General features: G+C 45.7%; 1 protein-coding gene across 1 annotated transcript in view; it reads left to right on the forward strand.

Annotated features, from left to right (window-relative positions):
• Window positions 1–18,623, forward strand: part of mthfd1l (methylenetetrahydrofolate dehydrogenase (NADP+ dependent) 1 like) — a 179,048-nt gene that overhangs the window by 58,169 nt on the left and 102,256 nt on the right. The window contains exons 13-17 of the mRNA XM_087991755.1: window positions 8,174–8,220; window positions 8,732–8,839; window positions 8,965–9,039; window positions 13,687–13,789; window positions 16,062–16,078. Of these exons, the coding sequence (XP_087847881.1) occupies window positions 8,174–8,220; window positions 8,732–8,839; window positions 8,965–9,039; window positions 13,687–13,789; window positions 16,062–16,078 (350 nt within the window). The remainder of the gene's footprint in view (window positions 1–8,173; window positions 8,221–8,731; window positions 8,840–8,964; window positions 9,040–13,686; window positions 13,790–16,061; window positions 16,079–18,623) is intronic.

Genomic DNA, 18,623 nt, shown 5'->3' on the forward strand with positions numbered 1-18,623 from the left:
ACTTGGACTACTCCAGCTTCTGCGCATTTGCATATGGTGCTGAACATTGTGCAATCATCAGCGAATGTACCCACTTGTGACTTTATAATGGAAGGAAGGTGATTGGAGCAACTGAAGATGGTTGGTCCTAGGACACTACCCCTGCAAAGATTTTGTGGAGCTCATGATTGACTTCCAACAACCATGAACATCTTCCTGTCTGCCAGGTATGACTCTTAACCAGTGGATAGTTGCACCCAAACCCATTGATTTCAGTTTTGCTTGGGCTCCTTGATACCACACTACGTCAAACGCAGCTTTGATGTCAAGGGCTATCACACTCACCTCACCTCTGGGATTCAAGTTTTTTGTTTTGTCCATTTTGAACCAAGGCTTCAATGAGGTCAGAGCTGAGTGACACTGGCTGAACCCAAACTGGGTATTGCTGAGCAAGTACTGCTTGATAGCACTGTTGAAGACACTTTCCATCACTTTACAGATGATCGACGCTAGAGTGATGGGGCAATAATTGGATGTGTCCTTTTTTTTTTAAATGTACAGGACATACTTAGGCAATTTTCCACATTGTCTGGTAGATGCCATTGTAACTGTAATGGAAGAACTTGGCTTGGGGAGCTACAAAATTTGGAGCACAATCTTCAGTGTTGTTTGCTGGAATGTTGTCAGCGCCTATAGACTTTGCATTATCCAGTGCCACCAACTGTTTCTTGATATTATGTGGAGTGAATTGAATTGGCTGAGGACAGTTATCTGTAATGCTGTGGACCACTGGTGGTGGCCAAGATGGATCTTCCACTCAACACTTCTGGCTAAAGATTGCTGCAAATGCCTCAGCCTTATTTTTTGCACTGATGTGCTAGGCTTGTCCATCATGGAGGATGGGAATATTTGTGGAACCACCTCCTCTAGTGTGTTGTTTAATTGTCCACCACCATTCACAGTTGGATGTGGCAAGACTGCGGAACTTAGGTATGATCTGTTGGCTGTGGGATTGCTTAGCTCTGTCTATTCCTTACTGCTTATATTGTTTGGCATGCAAGTAGTCCTGTTTTGTAGCTTCACCAGGTTGATATCTCATATTCAGGTCTGCCTGGTGTTGTTCCTAGCATGCCCTCCTGCACTCTCCATTGAACCAAGGTTGATGCTCTGGGTTGATGAAGGTGGTTGAGAGGGCAACATGCCGGGCCATGAGGTTACAGATTGTGCTAGAGTACAATTCTGCTGCTGTTGATGTCCCACAGATGCCCATTTTAATCAGCTTGATCTGTAGTACTGATGCCGAGCCACTCTTGGTAGTGGATATTGAAATTGCCCAACCAGAGTGCATTTTGTGCCCTTCTCATCCTCCATGCTTCCTCCAAGTGCTGTTCAACATGTAGGAGTATCAATTCATCAGCTGAGGGAGGGTGGTACATGATAAACAGGAGGTTTGTTTGCCCATGTTTAACCTGAAGCTATGTGACTTCATGGGACCTCGGGGTCCAAGTTGAAGACTCCCAGAGCAACTCCTTCCCAACTGCATACTATTAGAGTCATAAAGATGTATAGCATGGAAACAGATCCTTTGGTTCAACCTGGCCATGCTGACCAGATATCCCAACCCAATCTAGTCCCACCTGCCAGCACCTGGCCCATATCCCTCTAAACCCTTCCTATTCATATACCCATCCAAATGCCTCTTAAATGTTGCAATTGTACCAGACTCCACCACATTCTCTGTCAGCTCATTCCATACACGTACCACCCTCTGCATTAAAAGGTTGCCCCTTAGGTCTCTTTTATATCTTTCCCCTCTCACCCTAAACCTATGCCCTCTAGTTATGGACTCCCCGACCCCAGGGAAAAGACCTTGTCTATTTATCCTATCCGTGCCCCTCATAATTTTGTAAACCTCTATAGGGTCGCCCCACAGCCTCTGACGCTCCAGGGAAAGCAGCCCCAGCCTGTTCAACCTCTCCCTGTAGCACAGATCCTCCAACCCTGGCAACATCCTTGTAAATCTTTTCTGAACCTTTTCAAGTTTCACAACACCATTCCGATAGGAAGGAGACCAGAATTACACACAATATTCCAACAATGGCCTAACCAATGTCCTGTACAGCCACAACATGACCTTCCAACTCCTGTACTCAATACTCTGACAAATAAAGGGAAGCATACCAAATGCCGCCTTCACTATCCTATCTACCTGTGACTCCACTTTCAAGGAGATATGAATCTGCACTCCAAGGTCTCTTTGTTCAGCAACACTCTCTAGGACCTTACCATTAAGTGTATAAGTCCTGCTAAGATTTACTTTCCCAAAATGCAGCACCTCTCATTTATCTGAATTAAACTCCATCTGCCACTTCTCAGCCCGTTGGCCCATCTGGTCCAGATCCTGTTGTAATCTGAGGAAGAGCTGAAAATATGTTGCTGGAAAAGCGCAGCAGGTCAGGCAGCATCCAAGGAGCAGGAGAATCGACGTTTCGGGCATGAGCCCTTCTTCAGAAAGAAGGGCTCATGCTCGAAACGTCGATTCTCCTGCTCCTTGGATGCTGCCTGACCTGCTGCGCTTTTCCAGCAACATATTTTCAGCTCTGATCTGCAGTCCTCACTTTCTCCTCGTAATCTGAGGTAACCCTCTTCACTGTCCACTACACCTCCAATTTTGGTGTCATCTGCAAACTTACTAACTGTACCTCTTACGCTCACATCGAAATCATTTATGTAAATGACAAAAAGTAGAGGGCCCAGCACCGATCCTTGTGGCACTCCACTGGTCACAGGCCTCCAGTCTGAAAAACAATCCTCCACCACCACCCTCTGTCTTCTACCCTTGAGCCAGTTCTGTATCCAAATGGCTAATTCTCCCTGTATTCCTTGAGATCTAACCTTGCTAATCAGTCTCCCATAGGGAACCTTGTCGAACGCTTTACTGAAGTCCATATAGATCACACCTACTGTTCTGCCCTCACCAATCTTCTTCGTTACTTCAAAAAGCTCAATCAAGTTTGTGACATGATTTCCCACACACAAAGCCATGTTGACTATCCCGAATCAGTCCTTGCCTTTCCAAATACATTCTGGATTAGTGGGGCTGGAAAAGCACAGCAGTTCAGGCAGCATCCGAGGAGCAGCAAAACCGACGTTTTGGGCAAAAGCCCTGTATTCCTCATGAAGGGCTTTTGCCCGAAATGTTGATTTTACAGCTCCTCGGATGCTGCCTGAACTGCTGTGCTTTTCCAGCCCCACTAATCTAGAATCTGGTTTCCAGCGTCTGCAGTCATTGTTTTTACCTTTCCAAATACATGTACATCCTGTCCCTCAGGATTCCCTCCAACAACTTGCCCTCCACCGAGGTCAGGCTCATCGGTCTATAGTTCCCTGGCTTGTCTTTACCGCCGCCCTTAAACAGTGGCACCAGGTTTGCCAACCTCCAGTCTTCCGGCACCTCACCTGTGACTATCGATGATACAAATATCTCAGTAAGAGGCCCAGCAATCTCTTCTCTAGCTTCCCACAGAGTTCTCGGGTACACCTGATCAGGTCCTGGGGAATTATCCACCTTTTAACCGTTTCAAGACATCCAGCAATTCCTCCTCTGTAATCTGGACATTTTGCAAGATGTCACCATCTATTAGTGCTACTGAGACTTTATAAAGTTCTGGTTAGGCCCCATTTGGAGTACTGTGTCCTGTTTTGGTCCCCAGACCTCAGGAAGGACATACTGGCACTGGAGCGTGTCCAGCGGAGATTCACACGGATGATCCCTGGAATGGTAGGTCGAACATATGAGGAACGGCTGAGGGTCCTGGGATTGTATTCATTGGAGTTTAGAAAATTAAGGGGAGATCTAATAGAAACTTATAAGATAATACATGACTTGGAGGGGGTGGACGCTAGGAAATTGTTTCCGTTAGGCGAGGAGACTAGGACCCGTGGACACAGCCTTAGAATTAGAGGGGGTAAATTCAGAACAGAAATGCGGAGACATTTCTTCAGCCGGAGAGTGGTGGGCCTGTGGAATTCATTGCCACAGAGTGCAGTGGAGGCTGGGACGCTAAATGTCTTCAAGGCAGAAATTGATAAATTCTTGATGTCACAAGGAATTAAGGGCTACGGGGAGAATGCGGGTAAGTGGAGTTGAAATGCCCATCAGCCATGATTGAATGGCGGAGTGGACTCGATGGGCCGAATGGCCTTCCGCTCCTATGTATTATGGTCTTATGGTCTTATTTCCCTACAGTCTATATCTTCCATATCCTTTTCCACAGTAAATACTGATGCAAAATATTCATTTAGTATCTCCCCCATTTTCTGTGGCTCCACACAAAAGCCGCCTTGCTGACCTTTGAGGGGCCCTATTCTCTCCTTTGTTACCCTTTTGTCCTTAACATATTTGCAAAAACCCTTTGGATTCTCCTTAATTCTATTTGCCAAAGCTATTTCATGTTCCCATTTTGCCTATCGATGTTTGGAAAGTTAAAATCCCCTACCATAACTACCCTATTATTTCTTACAGATAGCTGAGATCTCCTTACAAGTTTGTTTCTTAATTTCCTTCTGACTATTGGGGGAGGGCTCTATAATACAATCCCAATAAGGTGATTATCCCTTCCTTATTTCTCAGTTCCACCCAAATAACTTCCCTGGATGTATTTCCGGGAATATCCTCCCTCAGCACAGCTGTAATGCTATCCTTTATCAAAAATACCACTCCCCCTCCTCTGTCGCCTCCCTTTCTATCCTATCCTGGAACATTAAGCTGCCAGTCCTGCCCATCCCTGAGCCATGTTTCCGTAATTGCCGTTATCCTAGTCCCATATTCCTAACCATGCCCTGAGTTCATCTACCTTCCCTGTTAGGCCCCTTGCATTGAAATAAATGCAGTTTAATTTATTAGTCCTACCATGTCCCTGCCTGCCCTGACTGTTTGTCCTACCCCCCACCTTACTAGTTTAAATCTTCCCAAGCAGTTCTAGCAAATTTCCCTGCCAGTTTATTAGTCCCCTTCCAATTTAGGTGCAATCCATCTTTGTTGTACAGGTCATGTCTACCCCAAAAGAGATTCCAATGGTCCAAAAATGTGAATCATTCTCCCATACACCAGCTCCTCAGCCATGCATTCATCTGCTCTCTCCTCCTCCTATTCATGCCCTGTCTCGCTCGTAGCACTGGGAGTAATCCAGATATTACTACCCTTGAGGACCTCCTTTTTAAATTTCTGCCTAACTCTGTAACCTCCCTTCAGAATCTCGACCTTTTCCCTTTCTATATCATTGGTTCCAATGTGGGCAATGACCTCCTGCAGGCTTCTCTCCCCCGTGAGAACATTCTTCACCCTCTCTGAGACATCCTTGATCCTGGCACCAGGGAAATGACACACCTCTCTGCTGGCCACAGAAAGGTCTGTCTGTACCTCTGACTACAGAATCCTTTAACACAATTGATCTCTTGGAAGCCAGCATATCCTTCGTTGCATTAGAGCTAGTCTCAATACCATAAACTTGGCTGTTCATGCTATGTTCTCCTGAGAATCCATCACCCCCTACATTTTCCAAAACACCATACCTGTTTGAAATGGGTATATCCACAAAAGACTTGTGCTCCAGCTGCCTATCTCTCTCACCCTTCCTGGAGTTAACCCATCTATGTGACTGTATCTGAGACTTTTCCCCCTTCTTATAACTGCCATCCATCACATACTGTTGCTGTTGCAAATTCCTCATCGCTTCTATCTGTGTCTCCAACCGATCCACTCGATCTGATAAGATTCACATCGAACAGCATTTATAGCCATCTCCGACATCTACTGACATATCCGCTGGTGGGGCAAGATATAATCAGGGATGGTGATGCTGGTGTCTGGGATGTTGTCTGTAAGATAAAATTCCATGAGTGTGACTATCAGGTTCTTGCTTGACTAGGCTGTGAGATGGTTCTCCTAATTTTGGCACTCTCCCTCAGATGTTAATAAGGAGTTTGCACGGTTGGCAGGGCTATTTTTGCTGTTGCCATTTCCAGTGCCTAGGTATGTTCCATCTAGTTTCATTTCTTTGAGACTTTGTAGCAATTGCTTGAGTATGAAGTAATATATAGGCCAGACCTACAGAGAATGACAGATTTCCTTCCCTAAGAGACATTAGAGAACCAGATGGGTTGCTCCGACAATCGGCAGTGCTGTTATGGTCATTGGTAGATTCTTAAGTCTAGTTTTTTTTCTATTATTGAATTCAGATTCCACGATCTGCCATGGTGATGTTCGGACGCAGGTCCCCAGAAATGAACTGAGTTTCTGGATTAATTCGCCTATTCCTGATGAAGGGCTTTTGCCCGAAACGTCGATTTCCCTGCTCCTCGGATGCTGCGTGACCTGACCACTCTAATCCAGTTTCTGGATTAATAGTCCAGTCCCAGTGATAAAACCATGCAAGATCACTTCCCCTGTAAGATTGTCCCTTTTTGGAAATGGTCATTGCCTGGCAATTGTGCGGTGCGAATGTTCATTGCCACTTGTTCTAATATAATCATATATTGTAGATATATAGTCAAGTTGTGGGCAGACCACCTTCTTGAATCTCTATAGCAATGCGATACAAACCACTAGGGCAGTTGAATCAGCAAAGCTGATCAGAGCTTAATTACATGGAGGCCAGATTGGGTAAGGATAGCAGTTTTGCTTTCCCAAGGGAATTTAGTGATGCCATTGGATTTTTGAGACTGCAACAGCTTTATGATAACTTACTGACACTATCTTGTCTTTCGAGATTTAAAAGTTAATACGAAAACAGAAATTGCTGGAGAAAAGATATTTTGATTCAAGTAACCCTTCTTCAGAACTGATAGTAGTTACGCAAAGGTGATCTTTATAAGAGTGGGGGTTATCGGGACGGTGTAGGGGAGGAGAAGGAATAAACAAATAGGTGGATTTGGAGCTCCGAGAGAAGGTAAGTTAGGAAGGCAAAGGATGGTTGATAATGAGCTTGGGAAAGAAAAGTTGATAATGGATACCAAGAGTAGGTGAAAATAGGTTGGCTGTGCCAAAAGCAGTCCATGCCTCGACAAGACCTGAGTATAGGTAAAGAATGTGGAAGGTGGTGTTCAGGCTGTAAAATTATTGAATTTGATATTGAGTCCAGAAAGCTGAGGATCCCCAAGTGGAAGATGAGGTGCTGTTCTTCTGGCTTGCAAAGCCTTGCTGGAATGCGGCAGCAAGCCTGAGACAGAACTGTTGGCCAAGAAACAGTGGGCTGTTGAAGTGGTAAACAGCTGGAAGCTTGGGGCCATTTTTATGGACAGAGCCATTTGGGGCCATTTTTATGGACAGAAAATTAGACTGGATGACCAGTTCACAGAATATCTGATATTCTGTGAACTGGTCATCCAGTCTAATTTTCTTCTCCCCAGTGTAGACCAGATTGTGCCAGTGAACTCTGTAGTCTAGATTGAGTGGAGTGGAGTGCAGGTAAACCGTAGCTTTACCTGGAAGATGTATGTGGAGCCTGGATAGTGAGGAAGTAAATGGGCAACTGTTGCATTTTCAACACAGCCAATCGAGTTTCACTAATCATGCTTCCCGTTGCTGTGTACTTTCCTTCCCTTGCTCACGATCAATCATCCCCTTGTCTGTCTAACTTTCTCCATCTCCACCTATCTGCTTACTCCTTTTGTCCCCACATTCTGTTATCAACATAAATATCACCTTTTCCAAATTACTATCCGTTCTGAAGAAGCATCACTGCATATGAAATGTTAACTCTTTCTATCAATAAATACTGCCAGACCTGCTGAGTTTCTCCAGGAGTTTGTTTTTGGTTTCAGATCTTCAGCATCCACAGTTTTTTTTTGTTTTATATAAAAGTTGGTGTTCTCTGTAAATTATTAGTTCAGATAACTGGATTATTAGTTAAAACTAATCAGTAGCATTACATTATTGTCACTATTAGCCAGAACACAGTCTAATCCAAAAGATGATTCTTCAGCATTTCTTCACTTTTGACCTGCGAGTGCCATTAAAGTCTTTGGAGTGTGGTTTGAATCAGTAACCTCTGATGTGCACTACCAAGTGAAGATTTACAATTCAACCAATTAATATAACCACTCAACTTGTATGTAATGTAATTAAACAGATGGGAAGCCAGTTTTGAAATTCAATATAAGTAAAGTGATGATTGTCTTTGTCTTTGAATAGGTGGAGCTGCAGGTGGTGGATATGCACAGGTCATCCCTATGGAAGAGGTAAAAGAACAGAAATTCTAATCATTTCAGTTGTTCATCAGCTGGTGTCATCCCTTTCCCATAGAGCAAAGTTATGAAAAAAACAGATTTGTATACAACATATAGAATTAGCAAAATGCAAGTTGACTATTTGACCCAGTTGAAGTTTGCTACTCTTTAACTGCATCTTGTATTTCATCCTTCCCTAATAACAGATACTACTTTCCTCTGCTCCTTATCTAGCTTCCCCTTAAGCGTATTTGTTTTTTGTCTCAACTACCACACTATAGCAAGTTCTACATTTCCATCAATCTCTGAATTTCTGATTAATTTCTTTGGTGCTTCCATATACTTTTTCATGCTTATCTACCTAACACTAGGTTTTGCAATTGATGGGAGTTGCTTAGGTACACATGATGCAATCAATGCAAAAATGAACCTGATAAAATGTGAGTCTTCAACTCATTTTCATTCATTATGTTAAAATGGACTTCCATAAAGTGGTTTAATCACATTGTTTCTCACATTACAGTTTAACCTCCATCTAACCGGGGACATTCATGCAATTACAGCTGCTAATAACTTGTTGGCAGCAGCTATTGATGCAAGAATTTTGCATGAAGGCAGTCAGTCAAACCAGGTGAGCTGGGAAATTGGCTTTTTTTTTTGATCAGCATAGTTTTTGACTCGATAATAAGGAGTTACAATGTTTAGATTTGCAATACTAAATTAAGACAATGAAGTGTTAATTTGTCATCTTTCCAGGCTTTGTATAATCGTTTGGTTCCCACTATAAATGGAAAGAGAAACTTTTCTTCCATCCAGCTTGCTCGGTTAACAGTAAGTAAAGCATTTTTAATTTTCAGTCGTTACCCCAAGTTTTTAATTTTAAGTTAATTCTGTTCTGCAAACTATCATTGAACAAACCGTTTATAAGAAGTGGTACCAGGGCTGGTTGTGTATAGGCTGCGTTTTTATTCTCTTTGAATTTAGAAGATTTAAGGGCAATCTATTTGAAGTGTTACAAGATGTTCAGAGAAATTATTCTCTCTGGTGAATGTGTCTAAGATAAGTGAGAATAAAATGAAAATTGATGTCAATGTCACAAAGCACTTTCTCATTTTAAATTTTTAATGACTGCGGCTATCTATGACTCTTTCCCCAAAAAGGCAGTTGATACTGGAAGTTAATTGAAAATGTCAAGCTCAAGACTTGATTGACTCATTGATTATGACTATTAGGATTGCAGGTCCATGTTGGATTAAGATTCTGAATTGAATGGTGGAGCAGATTTGAGGGACTCTGTGACCATCTGCTGTTTCTATTATTTCACACCTTGGAATTGTTTGTACTCATCTATGAGATGAAGCTAACAATTATTGCCCGTCATTAATTTCCTTTCAGGAGGTAATGATAATCTGCATTCCATGTGGTGTTTGCATACGTGTAATATTGTTAGAGGAGGATTTCCAGGACTTTGATCCAATAACAGTGAAAGAACAGTACTATAATTCCAATTCAGGATGGTGTATAGCTTGGAGGGGAACTTTCAGGTAGCAGTCTCCGTTTGTCTACTGCCCTTGCCGTTTAGGTGATTGAGGTTGTGGGTTTGGAAGGATTCTGAAGAGCCAGGGTGAGTTGTTGCAGTGCCTCTTATAATTGGTACACACTGTTGTCATTGTGCATTGATGATGGAGGATTTGAATATTGAAGATGTTTGGTGAGGTACCAGTCAAGTAAACATGCTTTTTCTGGATAGTGCTGAGCAACATGGGGGTTGTTGAAACTGCACTCATCTGCACAAGTGAAGAGTATTCATCTCGATTTGATGTGTCTTGAGGATTCACACTTGGGCTTTGTGGAATCAGGAGATGAGTTACTTGCTGCAGATTTCTCAGCCTATGACCTGCTCTTAGTGTTGTCTTACTCACATGCCTGACTCAATTCAGCTTCTGGTCAGTGGTAGTCTCTGAATGTTAACCCCCAAGATGCCAATAATAAAGGATTCTGTGTAGGTAATATCATTGAAAATCAAAGGATGATGATTACGTTTTCTGTTTGTGATGGATATTCCCTGGCACTTTTATGCCTACATGGTATTATCATGTATCAGCCCCCAACTTGGATGTTGTCCAGATCTTGTTACGTATGCACATGTTGTGTCAGATGCTGAAGCAGTCCAAATGGTGTTGAACATCGTGCAGTCATCCTCACCTCCACCCTTATTGTTGAAGGAAGATCATTGATGAAGTAGCTGAGCGTGTTTGGGCCGAAGGAACCATCCTAAGGAACTCCTACTGTGATGTCCTTTGGCCAAGATGATTGGCCTCCAACAATCACAGTCCTCTTTCCTTTTACCAATGAGAGTTTCCTCCTCAGTTTCCATTGATAATCAGTTTTGCTTTGGCTCCTTAATCCTTAATCAATTTTCATCGAATCTTGCCTTGGTATCAAGGACATTCGCCCTTATTTTTTTTTTCCCCTCTGGAATTCACCTCTCTTGTCACCATTAGGACCAAGGCTATAACGAGGCTCGGAGTGTAGTGGTGTTGTCATAGCCTACACTAAGCATCAGTGAGCAGATTATCGTTGAGGGAATGGCCCTTGATAACACTGACACTATTCTTCATTTCTGGATCAGTGGAGATTTCTGGAGATTTCGCTGCTCATTGGATGCTGCCTGAATTGCTGTGCTCTTCCAGCACCTCTGATCCAGAATCTGGTTTCCAGCATCTGCAGTTATTGTTTTTACCACTATTCTTCATTTGCTGATTGAGAACAGGCATGGTAATTCACCAAGTTGCATTTGTTCTGCTTTTTGTGCACAAGATCTTCTTGGGCAAATTTACTTGTTGTGTAGATGAAAGTATTAGAGATGAGCTGGATGGCTTGACTAGGAACAAGATTAGTTCTTCAGTAATCGTACTGGAGTGAGACCCATCTTCTTTATCAATAATCTGTCCAATTTTTGTGTCACCTGCAAATTTCGTAGTTTCCCCATTTAAGTTTGCATCATTAATATATGCCACAAACAGCAAGAGACATAAAACAGATCCCTGTGGAGCACCACGGCTCCCATTTCCAAAAACATCCTTAGACCAAAACCTTTTGTTTCCTGTCACCTGAGCCAGTTTTCAATCAAATTGACACATTCTCCTGTATTCCATACAGGTTTTTTTATTTGCTGTTTGACATGTAAGACCTTGTCAAATATCTTATTAAAATCCACTACAATACAATCTATCACATCCATTACAATACCCTCATCAATTCTCCTGGTTACTTTCTCAAAAAATTCAATTAAGTTTGGAAGACAGGACCTTCCCTTAACAAAATCATGGTGCATATTTCTGATTAATCAGTTCCTGTCCAAGTAACAATTAATCCTGTGTCTCAATATCAATCCCGGTAATTTGTCTATCACTGAAGTCAGACTGACTGCTCTATAATCATTTGGCCTATCCATTGCACCCTTTTTAAATTATGGTACATGAAACAAGTCATTGCAAGCAGGTTCTCTCACATTACAGGTGAGTAAAGTGATGCACGTTAGCTTGTATAATGTAATAATTATATTTATTACCACACCCTTTTTACTTTATGTATGTTCATTTTCTTACTATTAAAAAGAATAGTTTTTGTACATCTGGCACATCATAAAACTGATCCTGGACATTTTGGACCAATTGCAAAGAAGAGGTTTTTTTTGAATATTTGTATTTATTTTACATGGTAGACTCGCAGGAAAGGCTTGTTAGGTAGTCCTTTGTGAATATGATTCTGATAAATTGTTGTGGTTCTGTTCGCCAAGCTGGGAATTTGTGTTGCAAACGTTTCGTCCTCTGTCTAGGTGACATTCTCAGTGCTTGGGAGCCTCCTGTGAAGTGCTTCTGTGATGTTTCCTCCGGCATTTATAGTGGTTTGTCTCTGCTGCTTCTGGTTGTCAGTTCCAGCTGTTCGCTGCAGTGGCCGGTATATTGGGTCCAGGTCGATGTGTTTGTTGATGGAATCTGTGGATGAGTGCCATGTCTCTAGGAATTCCCTGGCTGTACTGTTTGGCTTGTCCTATAATAGTAGTGTTGTCCCAGTCGAACTCATGTTGCTTGTCATGACCCGAGCTACAAATCTTTTCAAACTTTGATCTGATAAATTGCCTGATAGATGGCACCCCATCTATTGTTTCTTTTAGTGTCAGTGAATTAAATTGAATTGATCGTTCCAAGGAAGGAAATATTATTCTTGGAGTGGATACATTACACATTCAGCACAATGGTAAAAACCAAAAGAACTGTGGATGCTGAAAATCAGAAACAAAAACAGGTATTACTGGAAAAGCTCAGCAGATCTGGCAGCATCTGTGGAGTGAAATCAGAGTTAACGTTTCACGTCCAGTGACTCTTCCTCAGAACTGATGATAGCTAAGAAAAAGTTGGTCTTTATGCAGAAGATAGAACGGGGAGAGGGAGGTAAGGAGCAAACAGTAGGTAGGGATAGAGCCCAAAGAGAGGAGAAGAGTTGGATTGACAAAGGACTGGAAAATGATCAGCATAGGAGGATGAATAGCTACTAATGGGGACTCCTTTGTCTGTCTAACTGTTCTTTCTCTTTCTTTTGGCTCCATCTCCACCTATCATTAACTCCTTACCCTTTCCTCCCACGCTAATTTCTGCATAAAAAAACAACTTTTTCCTAGTTACCATCAATTCTGAGGAATGGTCACTGGACCTGAAGTGTTCTAATTCGTCTCCACAGATGCTGCCAGATCTGCTGAGCTGCTTCAGTACAATGGTAACATGGACTCAAAGGACTATGGTGGCAAGATGCAGAGTATGAGCTTGTATTCCTTGAGCATAGGAACCTTCAAAGTGATTTAATGATATTTCAAATTCTCCAAAACATTTGCTGAGCTAGTTAGGCAAGTTTATTCGTTCCCTGCAAGTCCACAACAGTGAGACACAACCTTTAGAGCTAGGTTTTTCAGGGCTGATAGTAGACACCAGCGTCATTCAAGGAATGCTTTCTCTGAGAAAACTGTTGAATCTAGTTACTTGAAAAGTTCAAGCCTGAGATTGACTGACCAATTCCTGTTAGATATTGATGTTATAATATCTGAAAGCAAGGTGAATAAATAGTTTTATAGTAAAGATCATATACGATCTGTTCAATGTGCTCTCATGTTCCAGCTGTGATATAAGTTCTAGGCTGATATGGTACAGCCCATCAGATAGCACTTATCCCACGCCTTGTCCTAATAAATTGTATTTTAACTTGTAATATTAGTTCAAACATCTTGGTTAAATATAATAATCTGTTCCATTTACTTTGTGACTGGAGCTGAACTGATTTAGTTATAATGTACACCTGATTGCTTGCTTTTTGAATTTCTGTCAATTAGGTTTTGTGTAAAGAAAAAATGCTTACACATGGTAGAGACACTGATCTATGACAATCAGCTGAGTTTCACAATATTTGTCTTTTCCACTGCAGCAACTAGGGATCCAGAAAAAGGACCCCCGTCAGTTGGCACCAGAAGAAGTCTCAAAATTTGTTCGTTTGGACATTGATCCATCTACAATTACCTGGCAACGAGGTGAGAGATTTTTTAAAAGCTAACATTAAATTTTTTGTTTCATTAGAGACAGGTGAAATGATTAGAGGGGAGAATTATCTCATTTTGTGAAATGATTTACTAGCTTTAAAATCAAAGGAGGATGGTGATTGGAATTGCTGAGTAACTATTATTCCAGTATGTATCAGCCCTCCACTGTATGAATGGGAGGAAAATCCAGCAAATAGACTGTTGGAATAGTGTGAAATGATCCAAAGTTCAAGGTTTGTAGCTCAGGTTGAGATTTAGGGTGTAGGTTTGCTCGCTGAATAGAAGGGACTACATTGAGAAAGCCAATGCACTACTCGCAGACACCAACACCTACCAATAGGTGGCGCTAGACCTGACCCCACAACTAGGAAACAAAATTACATATCTCCTAAGAAAATTGCACAATTCCAGACAATTAAACAAGACAGAATTACAGAAAATGAAACCCGACGGGACCAACGCCCCACGATTCTACGGACTACCAAAAATCCATAAACCAGGAGCCTCCCTCAGACCTATAGTTGCACTACCCGAACACCAACTTACATACTGGCCAAAGAACTACACGCAATACTGAAATACCTAGTAGAAGAGTCACAGCACTCCATCCATTCCACCCATGAATTCCTAAAAATCATCAAAAACACTAAAATAGAGGAAGACGAAGCAATGATCTCATTCGACATAACAGCACTGTTCACCTCCATCAACATCGACCTGGCAAAGGAAACGCTTACCACACTTTTAGAAGAGACCATCACACACACACACACCAACCACCATCAATCACATTACCAACGAAAACATCATGAAGCTAGTGGATCTGTGCCCCACCACCCACTTCACTTTCAACAACATAGTCTACAAACAAACCAACGACACACCCAATGGATCTTCGCTATCAGGATTCATAGCAGAAGCAGTAATGCAAAGACTAGAACAAACAGCCCTACCAACCATCAAACCAAAAATCTGGGTCTGCTACGTAGATGACACATTTGTATTTAACAAAACGAAACAAGATAGAAGAGACATTTAACATCATCAACAACACCCTCACAGGCATAAAGTTCACCAAGGAGGAAGAAACCGACAACAAACTCGCATTCCTGGATGTCACAGTCGAAAGAAAGGACAATGGAGAACTACAAACCTGCGTATACAGAAAACCGACAAACACTGACCAAATACTTAACCACACCAGCAACCATCCCAACACACACAAACGAAGCTGTATCAGAACACTATTCCAACGGGTCACCACACACTGCAGCACAGACAAACTGCGCAAAACAGAGGAGAACCACATATACAACATACTCAAGAAGAATGGATACTCAAAAAATACAGTGCGCAGATTCCTCAAGAACAAACCACAACAAGCAGATCAAACACAGCCAGAAACCCGAAGCACCTTACCATACATCAAAGAAGTTTCAGAAATGACAGCCAGACTACTAAGACCCCTCGGAATCCTAGTAGCACACAAACCCACCAACACTCTCAAACAAAAACTAACAAACTTACAAGACCCAGTACATCCCATGGACAAAACCAATGTCATCTACAAATTTGCATGCATAGGACTGCCACAAACACTACATAGGACAAACAGGAAGAAAGTTAGCCACCAGGATACACGAACACCAGCTAGCCACAAAAAGACACGACCCTCTCTCCCTTGCAGCCCTACATACGGATGAAAAAAGCCACTATTTCGACTGGAACAACACATCTATCCTGGGACAGGCTAAGCAAAGGCATGCCAGAGAATTCCTAGATGCCTGGCACTGCAACCACAACGCCATAAACAAACACACAGATCTGGATGCCATCTATCAACCCCTCAGAAAACGAACAGGAAATGACATCACCACAAACCCCAGGAACCCCATCCGGAGAAAGATATAAATAGAAAGCAGGAGACAACAGCTTCGCTTCACTTGGAGGTCGCCACTGATGATGTTACCTAGCCAGGTAACGAAACGTCTGGATATCAAATCTACAGCTCAGCGAGCAAACCTACACTCATGATCCAAAGTACTTGACAGCTGCTGAAGTACTCTGAAGTGGAATTACTACACAAATATAGGAAATATGTCTGCCAATTTGTACAGAGTTAGATTCTATAAACATCCAATTGCCAATGACTAGATCATGTATTTAGTGGTGTTGGCTGAGGAATAAGTACTTGCCAAGATCTGGAAAGAATACTCCTCCCTTAAACTAGTATTATGGGATCTTTTATATCTATCTGAGACAGATGTTGTGTACTATACTGTATACTGCCCAGCTCAATCATCTCTTGGACGGCCTTACCAACTCCCTGCTATCTCTCCCACTCCCTCTCCCACTCTCCCCTCCTCTCCGCCTCCCTCCTCTCCGCCTCCCTCCTCTCCGCCTCTCTCCTCTCCGCCTCCCTCCTCTCCGCCTCCCTCCTCTCCGCCTCCCTCCTCTCCGCCTCCCTCCTCTCCGCCTCCCTCCTCTCCGCCTCCCTCCTCTCCGCCTCCCTCCTCTCCGCCTCCCTCCTCTCCGCCTCCTCCTCTCCGCCTCCCCCTCTCCGCCTCCTCCTCTCCGCCTCCCTCCTCTCCGCCTCCCTCCTCTCCGCCTCCCCTCCCCTCCGCCTCCCTCCTCTCCGCCTCCCTCCTCTCCGCCTCCCTCCTCTCCGCCTCCCCTCCTCCTCCGCCTCCCTCCTCTCCCCTCCCTCCTCTCCGCCTCCCTCCTCTCTCTCCCTCCTCCCTCTCCCTCCTCCCTCCTCCCTCCTCCCCCTCCCTCCTCCCTCTCCCTCCTCCCTCTCCCTCCTCCCTCCTCCCTCCTCCCTCCTCCCTCTCCTCTCCCTCTCCCTCTCCCTCCTCCCTCCTCCCTCCTCCCTCCTCCCTCCTCCCTCCTCCCTCCTCCCTTCTCCCTCCTCCCTCTCCCTCTCCTCTCCCTCTCCCTCTCCCTCCTCCCTCCTCCCTCCTCCCTCCTCCCTCCTCCCTCCTCCCTCCTCCCTCTCCCTCTCCCTCTCCCTCTCCCTCCTCCCTCTCCCTCCTCCTCCTCCGTCCCTCTCCCTCTCTCTCCTCCCTCCTCCCTCCTCCCTCCTCCCTCCTCCCTCTCCCTCCTCCCTCCTCCCTCCTCCCTCCTCCCTCCTCCTCCTCCCTCCCTCCCTCTCCCTCCTCCTCCTCCCTCTCCCTCCTCCCTCCTCCCTCCTCCCTCCTCCCTCCTCCTCCTCCTCCCTCTCCCTCTCCCTCTCCCTCCTCCCTCCTCCCTCCTCCCTCCTCCCTCCTCCCTCCTCCCTCCTCCCTCCTCCTCCTCCCTCTCCCTCTCCTCTCCTCTCCCTCCTCCCCTCTCCCTCCTCCCTCCTCCCTCCTCCCTCTCCCTCTCCTCCTCCCTCCTCCCTCCTCCCTCTCCCTCCTCCCTCTCCCTCCTCCACTCCCTCCTCCCTCTCCCTCCTCCCCTCCCTCCTCCCTCCCTCCTCCCTCCTCCCACCTCCCTCCTCCCTCCTCCCTCCTCCCTCCTCCCTCCTCCCTCCTCCCTCTCCCTCCTCCCTCCTCCCTCCTCCTCCTCCTCCCTCTCCCTCTCCCTCTCCCTCTCCCTCTCCCTCTCCCTCCTCCCTCCTCCCTCTCCCTCCTCCCTCCTCCCTCCTCCTCCTCTCCCTCTCCTCTCCCTCTCCCTCCCTCTCCCTCTCCCTCTCCTCCCTCCTCCCTCCTCCCTCCTCCCTCCTCCCTCCTCCTCCTCCCTCCTCCCTCTCCCTCTCCCTCTCCTCTCCTCCTCCTCTCCCTCCTCCCTCCTCCGTCTCCCTCTCCCTCTCTCTCCTCCCTCCTCCCTCTCCCTCCTCCCTCCTCCCTCCTCCCTCCTCCCTCCTCCCTCTCCCTCCTCCCTCTCCCTCCTCCCTCTCCCTCCTCCCTCCTCCCTCCTCCCTCTCCTCTCTCCCTCTCCCTCTCCCTCTCCCTCCTCCCTCCTCCCTCCTCCCTCCTCCCTCTCCCTCCTCCCTCCTCCCTCCTCCCTCCTCCCTCTCCCTCTCCCTCTCCCTCTCCCTCTCCTCTCCCTCCTCCCTCCTCCCTCCTCCCTCCTCCCTCCCTCCTCCCTCCTCCTCCCCCTCTCCCTCTCCCTCTCCCTCTCCCTCTCCCTCTCCCTCCTCCCTCCTCCCTCCTCCCTCCTCCCTCCTCCCTCTCCCTCCTCCCTCTCCCTCCTCCTCTCCCTCCTCCCTCTCCCTCCTCCCTCTCCCTCCTCCCTCCTCCCTCTCCCTCTCCCTCCTCTCTCTCCCTCCTCCCTCTCCCTCCCTCTCCCTCTCCCTCTCCCTCCTCCCTCTCCCTCCTCCCTCCTCCCTCCTCCCTCCTCCTCCTCCCTCCCTCCTCCTCCTCCCTCCTCCTCCTCCTCCTCCCTCCTCCCTCCTCCCTCCTCCTCCTCCCTCCTCCCTCTCCCTCTCCCTCCTCTCTCTCCCTCTCCCCCTCCCTCCTCCCTCCTCCCTCTCCCTCTCCCTCCTCCGTCTCCCTCTCCCTCTCCCTCCTCCCTCTCCCTCTCCCTCTCCCTCCTCCCTCTCCCTCTCCCTCCTCTGTCTCCCTCTCCCTCTCCCTCCTCTGTCTCCCTCTCCCTCTCCCTCCTCTGTCTCCCTCTCCCTCTCCCTCCTCTGTCTCCCTCTCCCTCTCCCTCCTCTGTCTCCCTCTCCCTCTCCCTCCTCTGTCTCCCTCTCCCTCCTCCTCTGTCTCTGTCTGTCTATCTGTGTCTGTTTCTTTTCTTGCTTTTATTTCTCCCTTGTGCACGCTCTCTCGTGCCCTATCTCACTCCACTTCCCTTGCTCCCTTTGTCCATCATACTCTCTCTCATCACCCACCCCACTCACTCC

This window comes from Chiloscyllium plagiosum, unplaced genomic scaffold (assembly GCF_037043375.1).
Source record: "Chiloscyllium plagiosum isolate Xiang-an unplaced genomic scaffold, Cpla_swu_hap1 HiC_scaffold_10, whole genome shotgun sequence".
Lineage (NCBI taxonomy): Eukaryota > Metazoa > Chordata > Chondrichthyes > Orectolobiformes > Hemiscylliidae > Chiloscyllium > Chiloscyllium plagiosum.